General features: G+C 44.6%; 1 protein-coding gene across 2 annotated transcripts in view; it reads left to right on the top strand.

Moving 5' to 3' along the window:
- Window positions 1-42: 42 nt before the first annotated feature.
- LOC119878551 (kunitz-type protease inhibitor 2-like) overlaps window positions 43-18241 on the top strand; it is a 28613-nt gene continuing 10414 nt past the window's right edge. For both annotated transcript variants that reach the window (XM_038589171.1, XM_038589170.1), the window contains exon 1: window positions 43-492. In XM_038589171.1, coding sequence (XP_038445099.1) covers window positions 387-492 — 106 coding nt within the window. In that variant the 5' untranslated portion in view covers window positions 43-386. The remainder of the gene's footprint in view (window positions 493-18241) is intronic.

The raw sequence follows: 18241 nt of genomic DNA, 5'->3' as shown, positions 1-18241 counted from the left end.
GACCTGCACCTTCGCGAGCTGCTCGGAGGCGGCCGCCATTGGCTCTGGCGCCCACCGAGCGTTTCGAGGTGCGGTGGGGCTCCGAAGGGTGAGAAGGTCGCTGAGTGTCGCGACTGGGGCAAGGGGCGAGTGCGGGGGCGGACAGAAGCCGCGCGGGCGTGGGAGGGCGACCGTCCGCCCGCCGAAGGGCCGCCGAGGGCTCCCGCCGAGGACTCCGGCCGCAGCGCCCGCGCCGCACCGCACCGCGCGGCCCCTCCGCGAGCGCCCGCACCTGAACGCGAGGCTCTCCAGCGCGCGTGCGCGCCAAGGGTCTTCCCGCCCCCGATCGCGAGACCCTAACGGCCGGCGGCTCGACGCTTCGCCTGCGCTGCCGGGTGGAGCCCGACATGGCGCAGCTCCGTGGGCCGGGGCGGTGCGGGGCGCTCGTCGCCCTGCTGGCCTCGCTGCTGCTCTTCCGGGCTGAGGCGGCCGACGGAGAACGTGGCGTCCACGGTGAGGGCCGGCCCGGGGCGGGTCCCCGGGGAGGCGTGGAAGGCCGGGCGGGGGCGAAGTAGGAGCGCGGGGGGCCTCGGGCCGCGGCTGAACCGGGCGGGTGGGCGGCCCGGGGAAGCTCAGGGGGTGTGGCGGGGCGGGCTCTGGGAGGTGGAGCCTGGGGAAGAGGTTTGGGGGCCCCCGGGAATGAGGACGGGCGGCCGAGCCAGGGGCAGGAAAGTTTCCTGCGGGTAAGGGAGGAGACTTCGGATTATTGACCGAAGAGGAGTGGCTTTGGCCCTTCCTGTGGCAGGAAGTGGGGGAGAGGCCCGACCGAACTGCAGCCTCCTGCTGCCCCGGAGGGCCCTGGGAGGCCAGGCCTGAGAGGGTGGGGGTTGGATCAGGTGACGCTGAGGCAGCTCTAGCTTCTGGGAAGAAGCCCCCACGCCCACCTCTTTGGAAGTTGGACCACAGCCTCCCGAGAGATCTTATCTGGTTCAGTTGCGGTAGAGCGCCTCCAAATGGAAAGGTGTTTCTCGGTGAAATCCAAAGGGAGAAGAACAAAAGCATTGGAGGGGAGAAACTTTGCCAAGGTGCAAGAGTGAGGGCCCCTGGGGCACCTGGGTGGCTCAGTGGTTGAGCGTCTGCCTTTGGCCCAGGGTGTGATCCTGGGGTCGTGGGATCGAGTCCCGCATCAGTCCCAGCACCCTGCATGGAGCCTGCTTCTCCGTCTGCCTGTGTCTCTGCGCCTCTCTGTGTCTCTCATGAATAAATAGGTAAAATCTTAAAAAAAAAAAAAAAAATGGGGACCCCTTGGTATAAGAAGAGTATTGGCATTGAGAAGCAGGGGTTGGGTTCATGGAACTGATCCTTACAGGTTGGTGGAGAATATAAGGCTCTCTACATTCTATGTGAAGTTTGGCCTGGGAAGGCCTTTTTGAATAAATGTTCTAACCTCAACTGCTTTGGACAAGCACAGTCAGGCTTTGAAAAAAAAAAAAAGAAAGAAAGAAAGAAATAAAACCCTCTTTTCAAAGAGGAATTCATTGATTCAGCAAAACGTATTGAGTCCCTGTTATGTGTCAGGGATGGTCCTGGCACCGGTGATAACAGCTGTGACTCAGACAAGCCAGGTCCCTGTGCTTAAAGAGCTTATATTCTAGTGGGAGAGACAGAGACAGTGAGTAAACATTAAGATAAGAAGCAGTCCCCACAGGATTAAATTACTAAGAAGTAAATGAACAGGGTGAAGTCCACAAACAATGTGATGTAAGATGATGGGGCGGCTTTAGCCCAGGTGGTCAAGAGAGGTCTCTGAGGAGGGTGACCTCTTGAGCCCTAACAAGAACCAGGAGGCAGCAGGCACACAAAGACCTGGTGGGTGAGAGTCCAGTTGGAGGTAATGGAGTAAAAAGGCTTCGAGGTTGGAGCAAGCCTGATGGTGTTCAAGGAAAAGACAGACGCCTGGGTGGCTCAGGAGGTTGAAAATCTGCCTTTGACTCAGGGCGGTATCCCGGAGTTCCGGGATGGAGTCCGACATCAGAGCCTGCTTCTCTCCCTGCTTGTGTCTCTGCCTCTTTCTCTCATGAATAAACAAATAAAATCTTAAAAAAAAAAAAAAAAAGGAAAAGACAACCATCACACTGGAGCAGGAGTCAGGGCGGGGAGAGAATTGGAGGAGGATGTGAGGGGGGAGAAGTAGGCAGGAGCCAGGTGGCTTCATAGGCTGGCATTTGGGGTGGAGAGAAAGCAGGATGTGTAGACACCAAGTCATCACCTGTGGTGGCTTCCGAAGGCTGTTAATTTCCCCATACCTGAGGCAGAGAAGAAAAATGAGCTAATGAGGATGTCAGGGGTCAGTGGGGGAGAGGATCAGCTCTGTAGGTCAAGGAATCAAGGGTGCAGTGGTCATTCCTACAGTCTAAACCAGAACTCGACAGCTCTTCTGGAGTTTTTTCCAATGATGTGATTATGTTAGGATGTACTTTCCAGTATCAAAACTGAGTTTAGGGTTAACCTCAACTGCTTACTCTGAGCGCCAATGTGTTTTTAATTCTTGAAACAACCTGGAGCAGTGGTCTTGCCTTGGGTCACGCGATACTAATTGAGAAAGTCAGTTGTCTGGCTTCAGAGGCCCTCTCTTTTCCTAATGGCCTTTCTGGTTGCTGCAGCTGGCTGGACCTCCTGACCTTTCAGAAGTATTCTTGCCTGGTTTTGTGAACTAATGACCTTGCTTATCTGAAGTTCTGTTTGTTTGAAAGCTTTCAGTAGTTGAATTTGAGGTGGGAAGTAGTTTTGATTTTTTTCACCCCTTATTGCTCTTATTTTTCTCAGGAAGCGAGGTCTTCCACTAAGAGCGACATGTTTCTCCAGCCACATTGCAACTGCATAGATGCCACTAGATGAGTATGGTGAAGTGGGAAGGTGTGTAGTGAATGTGTGAGGAGGTGATCATAATGGTCAAGGAATTTAATCTGTGTGAAGACTGAGGACGCTGAGGGGTAGAGGAAAGGTGTAGGGTCAGTGAATTGTTGGAGTTAAGGTTTTGGAGGGAATGAATAGAAAGACAAGATACAGTGGGCAGTGAGTGAGATGCATGAAGCTGAGATTCCAAGAGGCTGTGCTTACTGAGACAAGGTCTAGGCATAACCACTGGGGGGAGAGGCTGAGGGGAAGACCAAAATGTTGGAGAAGAGATCTAGGAACCCAAGAGGCCAAGGATGGTCCGAGGGTCACCCACCTGGGTATGGAAATCACTGAGAACGATGAGAGAGGCAGCATGAGTCATGAAATTAGGCTAGGAGATGATGCACAAGGTGGGGTACAATCTACTTTGATGATGAGATTAATAGCTGGGGTTTTGAGAGGGCAGGTGTAGAAGCAGCACCAGGAGCAAGGAGACCTACCTTTTTGGAAGGGCACAAGAGAAGGCATGTCCTCAAGGGAGAACAGGAGTAAGAAAGTGACAAGAATGTTCAGAGAAGAGACTGAGGAAATGAGAGATTTTGTTTAAGGTAGTTGCTAAGTTCCAAGCCCCAGAAGTTAGGGGGAAGAGAGATGGGAACAAAATAGGGTGTATGGGGATGAGGCGGGTAATTCAGGAGTCTGGGGTTGATGTGATAAGCAAATGATAGGAGTGTTATGTGGTTTCAAGACTGACAATGTTGGGCAGGCACTAGATGTTGGAGGGCAGATAGGAAGGGGTGTGGGATGTAGTGGACATGTGGGGTCTGGACAAAGGGTGTCCTGAATCCAGACCCCTGCAGGTGGAGGGTGGGGGAAAGCTGATGGTGCTCTGGGTGTTGGCTAGCATTCCGGGAGTCTGCCATGGAAAGCACACATAGTATAAACTGGCCCAAGAAGCCTCAAACAGACTTTTTTTTTTTTTTAAATAGATATTTATTTATTTATTTATTCATGAAAGACAGAGGGGCAGTGACACAGGCAGAGGGAGAAGCAGGCTCCATGCAGGTAGTCCGACGTGGGACTCGATCCCGGGACCCCAGGATCACGCCCTGGGCCAAAGGCAGGTGCTAAACCGCTGAGCCACCCAGGGATGCCCTCTCAAACAGACTTTATGTGACTTACAGTTTCTAGAATTGAGGTTTTTTTTTTTTTAAGATTTTATATATTTATTCATGAGAGACACACAGAGAGAGAGGCAGAGACACAGGCAGAGTGAGAAGCAAGCTCCATGCAGGGAGCCAGACGTGGGACTCGATCCTGGGACTCCAGGATCACACCCTGGACTGAAGGCGGCGCTAAACCGCTGAGCCACCCGGGCTGCCCGAGACTTTTTTTTTAATGGAAAAATTTGGCTAGGGCTCTGCATGAAAAATGTGAGTCAGTGGCATCAGGGCAGTGTTCCCACATAGCACCCATAACTTTTGGAAATGACATTTACTGCTCTCCCTCAGTCTTTTTTTTTTTTTTTTTTTTTATTTCTCCCTCAGTCTTTATGCACTTGGCCTGCCCACCTTATCTCTAAGCATTTGAGTTGTGACCCCCATCCCCATACATCTTAAGAATATGCTGTATTTAGTAAATGGAGGTAGAGAAAACATAACAGCTCCTTATAAATTGTATGGTGTAGGGACAGGTATGTGTATCATTGCTGTTAGGGAGGGAAAATCCCTTATCAGGTGGCCACAAATGTGTGTGATTTTTTTTTTTTTAATTTCTTCCCTGGGTGGATAAGTCTTATTATTTGGAATGCCACAATATATGTAATTTTAATTTCAGTACAAGGGCAGGTAATACAGTTGGCCCTTGAACAACGCGGGGATTAGGGGCACATCTGTGCAGTTGAAAATTCACAGGTAACTTTTGATTCCCCTGAAATTTAATCTCTTGATAGCCTACTGTTGACTAGAAGCCTTACCAATAACACAGTTAATTAACACATATTTCGTATGTTACGTGTATTAAATACTGTATTACAATAAGCTAGAGAAAAGAAAATGTTATTAAAATCATCAGGAGAAAGGTCAACTGTGTATTCTTTTTCAGAATAAAACTTCAGAAATTCCTTTGGGAAGTTTAAGTGTAGTTCCTGCTGGCAATAACTTTATGCCTGACCTTGGGCAGCAGAATTGGCGTTAATGGTTACTGGGCTCATAGTTCTTTCTTTGTTGATTGTTCTTGGGACTTTCCACTGGAGAAAAGTGCAGCAGCCTTCATTTGAGAGCCTCCACTGCACTTTCAAGTGATCTTCAGTTTCCATCAACCTCTTGGGTTGATTACAGTCTCCCCCAGAACTTTGACTCTAGGACAAACTTTCCAGCACTTCTCCAGTAAGCATGTTCTTCAGCACCACTCCTTTCTCTTAACACCCATAGATGGTTATAATATAAACTGGTCAGAGATAGGACAAAGAACTAAAGTGCAGTTGGTGTTGGTGATCAGCTCAGCGTTCTCCAAAGTAGCATCTTCGAGTATTTTTTTTTTTTTTTAAGATTGATTTATTTATTTGGGAGAGATCATGCATGCACCTGAGTGGGGGGAGGGGCTGATGGAGAGAATCTTTAGGCAGATTCTGCTGAGCTTGAGGCCCCACCCCCACCCAGACACTATAGGGCTCCATCCCACCACCCATGAGATCACCACCAAACTAAGAATGTGACACTCAACCAACTGAGCTGCCCAGGTGCCCCTAGTGTCTTCTAGTATTCCTGCCCTTTACGGAAGAGGCACTTATTTTGCTTGCAGTCAAAACAGTTTGGTTCCCATATAGTTTGAAATATTTATTCACTGATTTATTCAACACATATTTATTGAACACCTACCCCGTGCCAGGTACAGTGTTAGGCCCAGGAATCAGAGAACTGAATAAAACAAATGACTTCCTGATCCTTGGCAGCTGCCTTGTAATGAAAGGACAACAGTACAGTAAATAAATGAGCAATGAATAGATATCTGGTGAAGAGTACCTTAAGAAAAGTAAGGCTTGTTGTACTTACTACTGAAAATATGGCCTTTGAGGCTCAAATGGTGACACTCTTTAAAATTGAGGGCCTCACTTTCAGGTCCACTGAAACATTCCTTTGCCTTGGTCAGCATTTGAGAGCTCAGCCTGTGGTGGAGAAAGCAAACTTCTCTTTCACTCAGCTCTCCATGCACTTCTCAGTTTTTCCATCCCCAGAGTCATTTGCAATTCTCACACTTATCTTGAGGTAATGCCATGTGCTGAGGCCAAATAAGTGATGAGGTAGCTTGAGATTCATGTTAGAGGGGAGAGAATCCTGAAGGGGTCACACTGAGGGGACTTCATCGACCCCAGGAAGTCTTGGTGGCCTACTGGTCACATGACTAATGCAGTTTTCACAGGGACCCCAGAAGCACTAGCGTGAGGATTATGGGTGTCTTTTTGCAGTCCTGGTCACAAATGTCATTTCATGTAATGTTTCTGACATCTTTTTGAAAACTGGAAATGAATGCTGGAACATGGTCCAGTAACTTTATTTATTTATGAACTTTATTTATTAAAGATTTTATTTATTCATGACAGAGAGAGGCAGAAACAGGCAGAGGGAGAAGCAGGCTCCATGCAAGGAGCCTGACATGGGACTCGATCGTGGGACTCCGGGATCACACCTTGAGCCTAAGGCAGACACTGAACTGCTGAGCCACCCAGGCATCCCAAAGGAGTCCAGTAACTTTAGAGTTTATTTACTTTGGAATTATTTGAAGTACATTTTTCATGATTGGAAAACCACTTTAGAAGGAGGGCCAAAAAAAAAAAAAAAAAAAAAAGGAGGGCAAAATTTTAGCTGTTGTTTTACACACTGATGTTTTTATTTTTATTTTTATTTTTTTTAATTTTTATTTATTTATGATAGTCACACACACACACAGAGAGAGGCAGAGACATAGGCAGAGGGAGAAGCAGGCTCCATGCACCGGGAGCCCGACGTGGGATTCGATCCCGGGTCTCCAGGATCCCGCCCCGGGCCAAAGGCAGGCGCTAAACCGTTGCGCCACCCAGGGATCCCCACACTGATGTTTTTATTTTTATTTTTTTATTTTTTTTTAAGTCACACTGATGTTTTTAGATGGCTCTCACCCAGCAGGATCCTGGGTCAGTGGTTTCTGAAGTCCTTGAGTTCATATGTCATATTTTTTTTGTCTTTTTCCCTGGGTCTGTCATTTAGAATCTAGGGCATGCTCTTAAGGAGGTAAAAAATATTAGGTGTTATCATAGTTTGTGACCTTTTTTAAGTTGTATTTTATTTATTTGAGAGAGAAAGCAGGAGCAAGGGGAAGGGGGAGGGGCAGAGGGAGAAGCAGACTCCCTGCTGAGCAGGAAACCTGGACATGGGGACTCGATCCCAGGACCCTGAGATCAAGACCTGAGCTGAAGGCAGATGCTTAACTGACTGAGCTACCTAGGTGCCCGGTTTGTGACCTTTCAAAAGGCTGCTCTGCATAAATATATAGTATGTATGTGGTATCGAAATTTAATGGGATGATTAAGAAAAACATGTCTAGGGCAGCCCTGGTGGCTCAGCGGTTTAGTGCCGCCTTCAGCACAGGGCCTGATCCTGGAGATCCGGGATCAAGTCTCATGTCGGGCTCCCTGCATGGAGCCTGCATCTCCCTCAGCCTGTGTCTCTGCCTCTCTCTCTCTCTGTCTCTCATGAATAAATAAATAAAATCTTTAAGGAAAAAAAAGAAAAACATATCTTAAAAGGTTCCTCTTAGAGGAATGATAATGAAAGTTTGAGAAATACTGTTTGTGGGAGAACGTTCATTAGCTTTCATCAATTTGTGAAAATGGCCCATGATTCAGAAAAGGTTAAGAGTCCCTAAATATGAGGGGTGCCTGAATGTCTCTCAGTCTCTGCCTATGGCCCAGGTCATGATCCCAGGACTCTGGGATTGAGCCCTGCATTGGGCTGCCTGCTCAGTGGGGGAGCCTGCTCCTCCCTCCCACTTGTGCTGTCTCTGTTTCTCAAATAAATAAATAAAAATCTTAAAGAAAAAAAAAAAAGAATCCCTGAATGTAAATTAACAGGCAGTCCCATGAGAGACTGAAACTGTTTCCTTCCAAGTTATTCAGATGAGCTACTGTGATTCTAGTTAGAAATTTAGCTAAGGGTAGAATTTATAGCCCTGTTTGATGAATATGAGGTGACCGTGGGTAGGAGTGGTGGTTTGCATTGTGATGGTGGCTTATAAAATGTGAACTTTTATATCTAAATATTTTATATCTAAAATGCCAAGGTTTTGGGACACCTGGGTGGCTCAGCGGTTGAGCATCTGCTTTCGGCTCACAGGAACCAGGATTGAGTCCTGTATCAGGCTCCCTGTGGGAAGCCTGCTTTTTCCTCAATGTCTCTGCCTCTCTCTGTGTCTCTCATGAATAAATAAATCTTTTTTAAAAATGCCAAGGTTTTATATCTAAAACAAAATATTATGAGTCTTATTTAAGTTGGATTTGTCATTGCAAGTCATTGGATTTGACATTGGATAATGTCATTTGTCATTCTTTCCTCATAAGTACCTTAAAGGTTATTTTAGAGTTTCTGAATTACTTATCCTAATAATGACAACTTCCAAGCACCCAAACCTAGAGGAGATGGGTAGCTGTAGCTTTCTGTATTGAAAACAGAAGCAGTCAAGTATGTGGAACGCAGATAGGTGGATTTCTTTTTTTTTTTTTTAAATATAATTTTTATTTATTTATGATAGTCACACAGAGAGAGAGAGGCAGAGACACAGGCGGAGGGAGAAGCAGGCTCCATGCACCGGGAGCCCGACATGGGATTCGATCCCGGGTCTCCAGGATCGCGCCCTGGGCCAAAGGCAGGCGCCAAACCGCTGCGCCACCCAGGGATCCCAGATAGGTGGATTTCTAGATCACTTTGAAATAAGGCTGATCAAAAAGTGAATGTTAACTTTGGAATTTGGCATAGTGGAATTAAAACAGCTATGAGTGGGCAGCCCCAGTGGGTCAGCGGTTTAGCGCCGCCTTCAGCCCAGGGCCTGATCTTGGAGACCTGGGATGGAGTCCCATGTTTGCTCCCTGCCTCAAGCCTGTTTCTCCCTCTGCCTGTGTCTTTGCCTCTTTCTCTCTCTGTGTGTGTGTGTCTCTCTTGAATAAATAAATAAATAATCTTTAAAAAAAAAAAAAAACAGCTCTGAGTACCTCCCTGATATTCAGGACCTCTTCATACAGAACTTTTTAAAAGATTCTCCCATTCTTTGGTGAAAAGATACTTGAAGGTCTGAATGGGTTACCAGAGCATATTCTTATTTTCCTCAGGCTGTGGACTGTTATTCTCAGGATAATGTGGGGTTGCTGAACTTTGATCGGTGTGATAGTTTGCCATTGTCTTACTCTGGGTGAAGATAAGGAAAGGTGTCACTTTAGGCTTGGTAAATGGTCACACAGCAGAAAAAGGGAGGAGTGATGGTTGAATTGGTTTGATCAGCTTGGACTTGAGGTTGTACTTGGTGGTTTTCCATATCCCCTGTGTCCTGTCAGCATATTCAGTTGGACTTTCTAGTGAACTGTGGCGTCCTTTTTACCTTCATTCTCACTGTCCCTAGATTAGTCTGGCCTCATAAAAATATATTATCTACTGTTTATTCAAAACTTTGTGCCACATGTTCTTTTTTTTATTTATTTTTTATTTATTTATTTTTTATTTAAGATAGTCACGGAGAGAGAGAGAGAGAGGCAGAGACACAGGCAGAGGGAGAAGCAGGCTCCATGCACCGGGAGCCCGACGTGGGATTCGATCTAGGGTCTCCAGGATCGCGCCCTGGGCCAAAGGCAGGCGCCAAACCGCTGCGCCACCCAGGGATCCCTGTGCCACATGTTCTAAGGGCTTATAATGGAATACAAAACTCCTTTAATCTTCATAGCCTTCTTATGTTATTGGTCTGTGTGTCAAATCCCTCCCATTTGAGTTGTTTTTGAGAAATGCATCTGTAGGGATTCCTGGGTGGCTCAGCGGTTTGGTGCCTGCCTTTGGCCCAGGGCGTGATCCTGGAGACTTGGGATTGAGTCTCACATCGGGCTCCCTGCATGGAGCCTGCTTCTCCCTCTGCCTGTCTCTGCCTCTCTCTCCTCTCTCTCTCTCTGTCTCTCATGAATAAATCAATAAAATCTTTAAAAAAAAAAAAAAAAAGAACTGCATCTGTACGTGTCCCCAGAATCTACCTCAGTGGGGCCTATGGAGGAAAAGCTGACTGATCTCCTTGCTTTATTACTTAACAGTGAATTCAAGTACCCTTTCTCAGACAAGTCATTGTCAGGACAGCCTCAAGATTAATAAATAGTGCATTCCAAAGCAGGCAACATAAGTCTAGATGTCTAATATTTATTTATTCATGAGAGACACAGAAGCAGAGACACAGGCAGAGGGAAAAAAGCAGGCTCCATGCAGGAAGCCCAAAGTCGGACTGGATTCCAGGACTCCGGGATCACACCCTGAGCCAAAGGCAGACACCCAGCCACCCAGGCGTCTCTGTTACATGTACTTCTGACCTACTATAAATCAAGGGTTCCTACAACCCCCTTGGATTTAATAATTGCTAGAATGGCTCACAGAACTCAGGGAGATTCATTTACCAGTGTATTATAAAGGATCCCAATGAACAGCCAGATGAAGATATAGACTGAAGTCTGGGAGGGTCCCCAGCACAGAAGCTTCTGTCCTCGTGGAGTTTGGGGTAAGACATCCCCCCCGGTACATGATGTGTTCACCAACCCGTCTTTCTTAACTCCTTCGGTTGGGCTTTTTTTTTTTTTTGGAAGTTACTAACTCAAACTCTCATCCCGCTCTCCTTCTTGGAGGATGGGGGTGGGACTGAAAATTCCAACCTTTTCATCTTTCCTTTCTTTCTGGCATCCAGCCCCCATCCTGAAGCTATCTAGGGGCTGCCCAGCCACTAATAATCTCATTATCACTCCAGAGATTCCCAGGCTCTTAGCTCTTGTGTTAGGGACCCAGGTCAAAGACCAATTATTTGAACAAAGTTGCCAAATGCTGGATCCATAATCAGAGCTTTGCCTTATCTTCCTGAGTCTTTCAAGATTTTTCCAATTTACATACTTCAAGCTTCTAAAATCTGCATGACTTTTTTTTCTTAATCCAGCCAGCTCTAAATCAGTAAATATGTGGCTTGCTGAATTAAAGACTATGGAGTTTAAATATTTGCCAGTTTTATTGTTAGGTTCCCATGTTATGAGTGAGGAAATAGGCATAAGAAGGTTAGGAAACAGCCCCTAGGTAAGACAGTGGGCTCATAAGAGGCAGCCAGGGATTCCTGTACACATAGGCCCCTTTACCAGAATGAGGATCTGTCCTGCATGCTTTTGCTAAATGACTTTTCTGTATGTGTCACTCCCCTATGCCAGAGCCTTTGGTCATTTCCTTGTACCTTAGGTTGGCTTACAAGTCCTTTGAATTTCTGATGTGATTGAAATATTTTACTCTGTGTGATTTTTGATCCAGAGGGTGCACTTTATGGTGACCCCCTAGTAGCTATTCAAACCCTTAGTACTTAGTACTGCTCAGGATACTGAAGAATTTAGCATATTTTTAATCTCTCTTTTTTTAAATATTTTATTTATTTATTCATGAGAGACACAGAGGCAGAGACATAAGCAGAGGGAGAAGCAGGCTCCATGCAGGGAGCCGGATGTGGGACTCGATTCCGGGACTCCAAGATCTTGCCCTGAGCCGAGGGCAGATGCTCAACCGCTGAGCCACCCAGGTGTCCCTGCACATTTTTATTTATCATGTAGTTTTAAGCTTTTTAAATGAAAATTTTAAACAGAAGGGACCATAATCCACTATATCGAAAAAAACACTGCTGACCCTTAAAAAACAAAAGTAATGCATTTACAGGATTAGAATACTCAACCTGTACTGAAAGATACAGATGGAAAAGAAAAACTGTGGAAAAGCATGTCTCCCTCCTCCAGTCCCTTTCCTTAAAGGTACATTCATACACTTATCTAAATTAAAAGTTTAGAAAGGAATTATAATATGTAAACCATTCTGCTCCCCCCTCCCAAGGTCTTAGACATTTTTCTATATCAGCACACATCATTTGCCCGTTTTGAACAGCGCCAAGTATTCCGTTTTCTGCATGTCTCACAAGTTACTTAACTAGCACAAACAAGATGTCTTGATGGTGAATTTTCAGCTGTTATGGGTCTATGAACACCAAGCCCTTTGTGGATGTGGTAATCATTGCCCCATTCTCCAAAACACTTGAATTGAATGACTCTGCTTTCTTTGCTTTTTGATACTGAGGAGTGAGCGGTACTTTTATTTTTTTATGTATAAATAAGATTTTTCAAATGTCTGAGGATTATTCTAACAAAATTTCTCTTTGACCATTGTCCTTAAAATTCTAAGTTGCAAAAAAAAAAAAAATTCTAAGTTGCTTTAATAGAAAGAGTAATGCTGTTTTTAATGATGGAAGGGTGTGCTATAGAGTTCTTGGTAAGGGATAAACCTGAGGAATGCATGGTCAGTGTTGTTATAAGAAATGTGAACCCTAGGAGTTTACTTGATAACTTTTTTTTTTTTTTAAGATTTTATTTATTTATCCAAGAGAGACAGAGAGCAGAGAGAGAGGCAGAGACACAGGCAGAGGGAGAAGCAGGCTCCATTCAGGGAGCTCCACCCAGGACTGGATCCCAGGTCTCCAGGATCAGGCCCCGGGGCTGAAGGTGGTGCTAAATCGCTGAGCCACCTGGGATGCCCTAACTTCTGATCCACATATAAGACTTGGTGAATTCTATAATGACAGGAGTGGAAAATCTGAACACAGTGTTTTTATAAACACTCTGAAGAAGTGTTGGTTGCTGCCTGGGTATGGCCTGCGAGCTAAGTATGTTTTTTACATTTTTTAATGTTTGAAAAAAATATTTCAAGACATGTAAAAATTACATGAAATAAAATTTCAGTGTCCATAAATAAGGTTTTACTGGAATGACAGCCATGGTCATTCATTTACACGTTTGTCTTAAGGCTGCCTCAGTGCTACAATGACACAGTTGAAAAGTTAGAATAGATGGTGACCCACAAAGCCTGAAATAAAGGCAGACCTTGTTTGTGTGGTTTTCAGCATGCACATATTTCAGTTACCACAGTATATAAACTCTGGGTACTTGGGTCAAAGTACAAGTTTCAGCTATTAGCTCTTCAGTCACAAATCATTATGTGATTCATCACTGCATGTCTGTGACTCAGTTCACACACACAGCGAAGCATGTGGTTGTGTTGCCTCCTTGTTTCCCAGTGATAGTCCTGTGTTAGTTTACAAAAATGGTTAATCAATAGAGAAGATTGACCAAAAAAGATGAAAAGTGCAGCAAAGTGAAAAATGGTAATGCTGGAAGCACAATTCCAATGGAATGTAAGTGGAGTGATGAAGAACTCGCTAACTTCGGGAATGTTGACACTGCCTTGAGTTAGGAGACTGGATATACAGTCAGAGAAGCCAAAGTGAGAGTCCATTTATCAACAAAACGATGAAAGTGGTGACAAAAAGGATGATGTCCCAGTGGAAGTAATGATAAAAACCTCCGCAAAAAGTAAAGTAACTCTCAGAGTAATTGTAACATTGAAAGTGCAAAGGATAAAATGTAGGAAGGTGATCCAAACCTAGAAAGATGTATGACAGTTCACTAGGGTGAATTGAAAATAATGCTTCCTCCGTATCAGAAGTTATATGGCTAAAGACCATCACAAGCATTGTTCAAGCTACTCTTGGTAATTTTTTTTTACAAAGAAATTTAAACACCTTAATTCTCAAGTTTCTAATGTTTTAGCCACATTGTACTAAGTAAATATTAATTATCCCATTTTCCATTCTATATATTTATAACGCACGATTTTTAATGTTTGACAAATTTAAAGGTCTTGGAAGTTAAATTTTTCCTGTTGCCTTCCACACTATCCTGTAAAGCAAGTACTGTCTGTGTTCACTATTTGGCTCACCATAAAAAAAAGTTTGCTGAGCTTGCTCTAGGAAAACAAATGGATGGGAGGAAAGGACCATTTCATGAGTGGCTTCAGACTGGTGAGATGATCCTAGGCTTTCTTTTATAAGGCAGACAATGAGGCAAGAAGTCAGGGTTCTTCAGTGCTTAGACCCATGGGAGTAAAAAGTGTATCAAGGGCTAGGCTCCTAGGAAAGTTCTTTTCACTTGTTTTAGAAGTCAGCTTACTCTGAGTGGATATAAAAAACAAATAAGGGCTGGCTAGGTGGCTCAGTCGATTAAGCATCTGCCTTTGTGGGATCGAACCTCACTTTGGGCTCCTTACTGGGGGCCTGCTTCTCCCTCTGCACGTCACCCCCCTCACCTCCCCACCTCCATGCTCTCTATCTCAAATAAAATGTTTAAAAACACATCCAAATAAAAGAACAAGCTCTCAAGGTGGCTGTTGGTTTGGGGGAGAGAGCAGGTAGAATTAAGGGGCATATGAAGGGTTGGAATTTGATAAAGCTGAGTAGTAGATACACTTGTGTTAAGGTATTTTCTGTACTTTTCAGAATATTTGGAATAGTTTATTAAAATGACTTAATTTTTCAAATGACTTAATTTCAGAGTATTTGAAATAGTTTATTTAAATGACTTAATTTTAAAGGCAGTAGTGGCTTTTTGGAGAATGATTAGCACTGTCTTCTTAAGCTTGTAGAGTTACATCAGATTGGTGGTGCCTGGGAGCCTGCCTAACTTTGCTGTAATGTCCTTGTTAGTGGGTGACAGCAGGTTATTCTATCCGATTGCACAGGAAGGGAAGGTGAGCCATTGGCTTGTTGTCTTGGTCAAAGCTCTAGTGACTTTAGAACCAGAGGAACCTGTTTTCCATGACAAAGACCAGGCTGTTTGGCAATTTTATAATAGCTAATGTTCAAAATGCCTGCCAGGGGTTTGTAAATTTAGGTTCATATTTCAGATAAAGTGTGATTTTTAACCATTCCTGATGCTTTCCCAAGAGAATGTTGCTGTTTCCTAAAGAAAGGAATTCCATTTTTATGTATTCTGAAGTATTTCCAGTTTGGTGCTCCTCAGCTTTTCTCCGTTTTTCTTCCTCTGAATTTTGAAAATTTACAGATGTATTTCATTTTGCACTAGCATTTGTGAGCATACAAATAGGACCTGAGACATATTTTTCATAATCGTTTCCCAGTGCTATTCGAAGGCCAATATATAGTTTTGTCATCTCTTAGTAGTAATAGAATTATTTATTAAGGAATAACTTCCTGAAAATTTGTCCAAATTCCTCACAGCCTTGGGCAGTTGGTGTGGTGTTGTCCGTGACCCTGTCTTTGACCGTGACTGTAAACAGGCCCAGGAAAGGGCCTGGCCTATTGAACCTTCAGATCGTGTTAAGCACCCTGAGGAATGTTTTGGCATTTAGGCATCTTTAGTTTCATATTTTTCCCACTGCCTGTTACTATACTAACTTTTTCTTTCTGTCCCTCTGAGGGAGGGGTGGTTATGTCATGGCCCAGCTCTAATCCGACCAATGTAAATTCAGATTCAGCTCTGCTTCTTGTTAGCTTAACCATCCCAAGCCTAATTATCCTTCTTTGTAAAGTGGGGATATTACTATATGATCCACAGTTTTATTTTGACTGTTAGTGCATATAATGTGCGTAGCATAATGCTTTAGTGAAGGTAATAGAAAAGGTTTCAAGAAATAAGTAATGCTCAGCATTTTGGTTCTTTTTTTTTTTTTTTTTTTAAGATTTTATTTTTTAAGTAATCTCTACACTAGACTTGAGGCTTGACTTCACAACCCTAAGATCAGGAGTCACATGCTCAAAAAAAAAAAAAAAGGAGTCACATGCTCTACTGACTGAGCCAGCGAGGTGCCCCCATATAGGCTCATTTTTATTTTAACCTTGATCTATCAAAGAACAGTGCTTATTTAACAAAAAAACAAACAAAAACAAAAACTTTAAGGAAGATGATAAGTCACGGAAGCCATGTTACATACTAAAGTGTTTCTGGCTTTTTGTGCAAGCCCATTTGGAGAAATGAGAGTGCACTGATGCTCTTTGGGGTGGAGGGGAAGATGTGTGGCCTGTGTGTCCATTCGAAAGGACAGTGTCTCCTTTACAGCAAACAAGCAAACCATAACAAAATGCTTTTTCGTGAGTTCACTTAAGCCTTGAGAGTAAAAATTTCTATCATGGAGGCTTTAAAGTAATTTAGTTTGTAAAACCATATGACCAAAACGAGCATTTTCTTAATTTGACAGGGAGCTTCCAGACTCACAGAAAGGACTCTGACTTGACGCAGTCAGGGTATAGTTAAATTTCATCTTGGTGGAACCTAAGTTCAACCAATTAATCTGCTACTTGAAGTTCTTATTTTTACTCTAATCAAATTTGTGTAAAAAAGGAGATAAGCTTTTTTCTCTTTTCATTATAGAAATTTTCAAATGTACATACAGTTCTGTGAGCCCATGTGGACCATCACTCAGCTTCACCAATTGCCAGCATTCTGTCTTTACAGGCATGCTATGTTTTTAGTCCAAGTCTTCTCCTAATAAAGAAATGTTTCTAAGGGTGCTTGGGTGGCTCAGTTAAGCATCCAATTCTTGATCTCAGCTCAGGTCTTGATCTCAGGGTTGTGAGTTCAAGCCCTGTGTTGGGCCCTGCATTTGGTGTGGAGTCTACTTAAAAAAAAAAAATTCTAATTCCCCTGCAACAGAAATGAAGTCCCTTCCTCCTTCCCTCCTACTACATCCAGGGAACTTAAAAATAAGGCTATTTTCTGAAATGTAAAGTATGAAGTCAATGTGTGGTCGTTAAGAGCAGATGAGAGCTGCTCTCTGGGACATAATGGCCTCTCAGGCCCACAGGATTTGTTGTGAAAAGACAGTCACATCTACAGGAAGAATGTTCCAGTCAGAAAGAGGCATCTGTCGTCAGTGGTGGCAGTCAGGAAAGGAAGTGTCCCAAAGGCACACCTTGACTATGGTATCTTGACCGAGGTGTGTCCTGGGCTGTCCACTGTGCACCTCTGGCCTGCCCAGTAGATCCTGATGGAGCAGGATGTTTGTGGGAATCCTGCAGCAGACTTTTCCTTCCTCAGACTCCCAAGTGACCTGCTCCGTCTCAGCCTTTCTGAGGTGGTGTGCTGGTTGATGGGTACATCCAACCTGCTTGGCAGTGGTTTTCTCAGCGTCCTCCTGAGTGCTCCAGGCACGTGCATCCCTGCATCTCGTCAGCGGGGTTGGGGGTGGGTGGGTGGGTGCTATCAGTGAGTGTCTGAGCTGACAGATGAGGGCCAGGTTTTCGCAGTGTGACTTCTCCAAGGGAGCTGCTGTCTGGCCCTAGGTAGGTTTTTACCCTCTTGATGTACCCTCAGCCTTGTTTACCCACACAGAGCGTGCACCGACACCCTTGCTTAGGGAAACCTACCACATTTCCACCCTTGATGAGGTGGTTAACCCATCACATTCTCTCTCTCTTTTAAGATTTTATTTATTTATTCATGAGAGACACAGAGAGAGAGGCAGAGGGAGAAGCAGTCTCCACGCAGGGAGCCCGATGTGGGACTCGATCCCCGACCCTCGGATCATGCCCTGAGTTGAAGGCAGACGCTCAGCCACTGAGCCACCCAGGCATTCCGACCCATCACATTCTCTGCTGTGCTGTCTGGTGGTTCCCACCTAGCTGCCTTCAGCTTTGCTAGGCATTCTCTCCGGTTTTTGTTTTAATTGAGATGTAAGGGACACATGGGTGGCTCAGCGGTTGGGCGCCTGCCTTTGTCTCAGGTCGTGATCCCGGGATGTGATGCGGATCAGATCCAGTCCCACATCAGGCTCCCTGCGAGGAGCCTACTTCTCCCTCTGCCTGTGTCTCTGCCTCTCTCTCTCAGTCTGTGTCTCATGAATAAATAAATAAATCTTTAAAAAAAAATTAATCGAGATGTAATTCACCTGCGATACAGTTCACCTGTTTAAAGTGTGTAGGTCTTCTCTTGGATTATTTTGTTTTTTTTTTTTTTTGGATTATTTTGAAAGACTGTCCCAGAAACTGCTCAGGAAGCAAAGCTACAGAGCCGTCCGAGTGATTCCCAGGGTGCTAGCTTGGCAGGGCATTGGATGGGCTGTTCACTTCTGTTGGAGCTGTTGGGCCCTCTCCGCCTTGAGGTCGTTTTCATTTGTGTGTCGTACGTGGATCCCGTGTGGCTCTTCTCCATCTTGTCTATATATATATTTTTTAAGATTTTGTTTGTTTATTAGACAGGCAGAGGGAGAAACAGGCTCCCTGAAAGGAG

This window comes from Canis lupus, unplaced genomic scaffold (assembly GCF_011100685.1).
Source record: "Canis lupus familiaris isolate Mischka breed German Shepherd unplaced genomic scaffold, alternate assembly UU_Cfam_GSD_1.0 chrUn_S1713H1907, whole genome shotgun sequence".
NCBI classification, from domain to species: Eukaryota; Metazoa; Chordata; class Mammalia; order Carnivora; family Canidae; genus Canis; species Canis lupus.
This window is presented reverse-complemented; position numbering and strand designations above follow the sequence as displayed.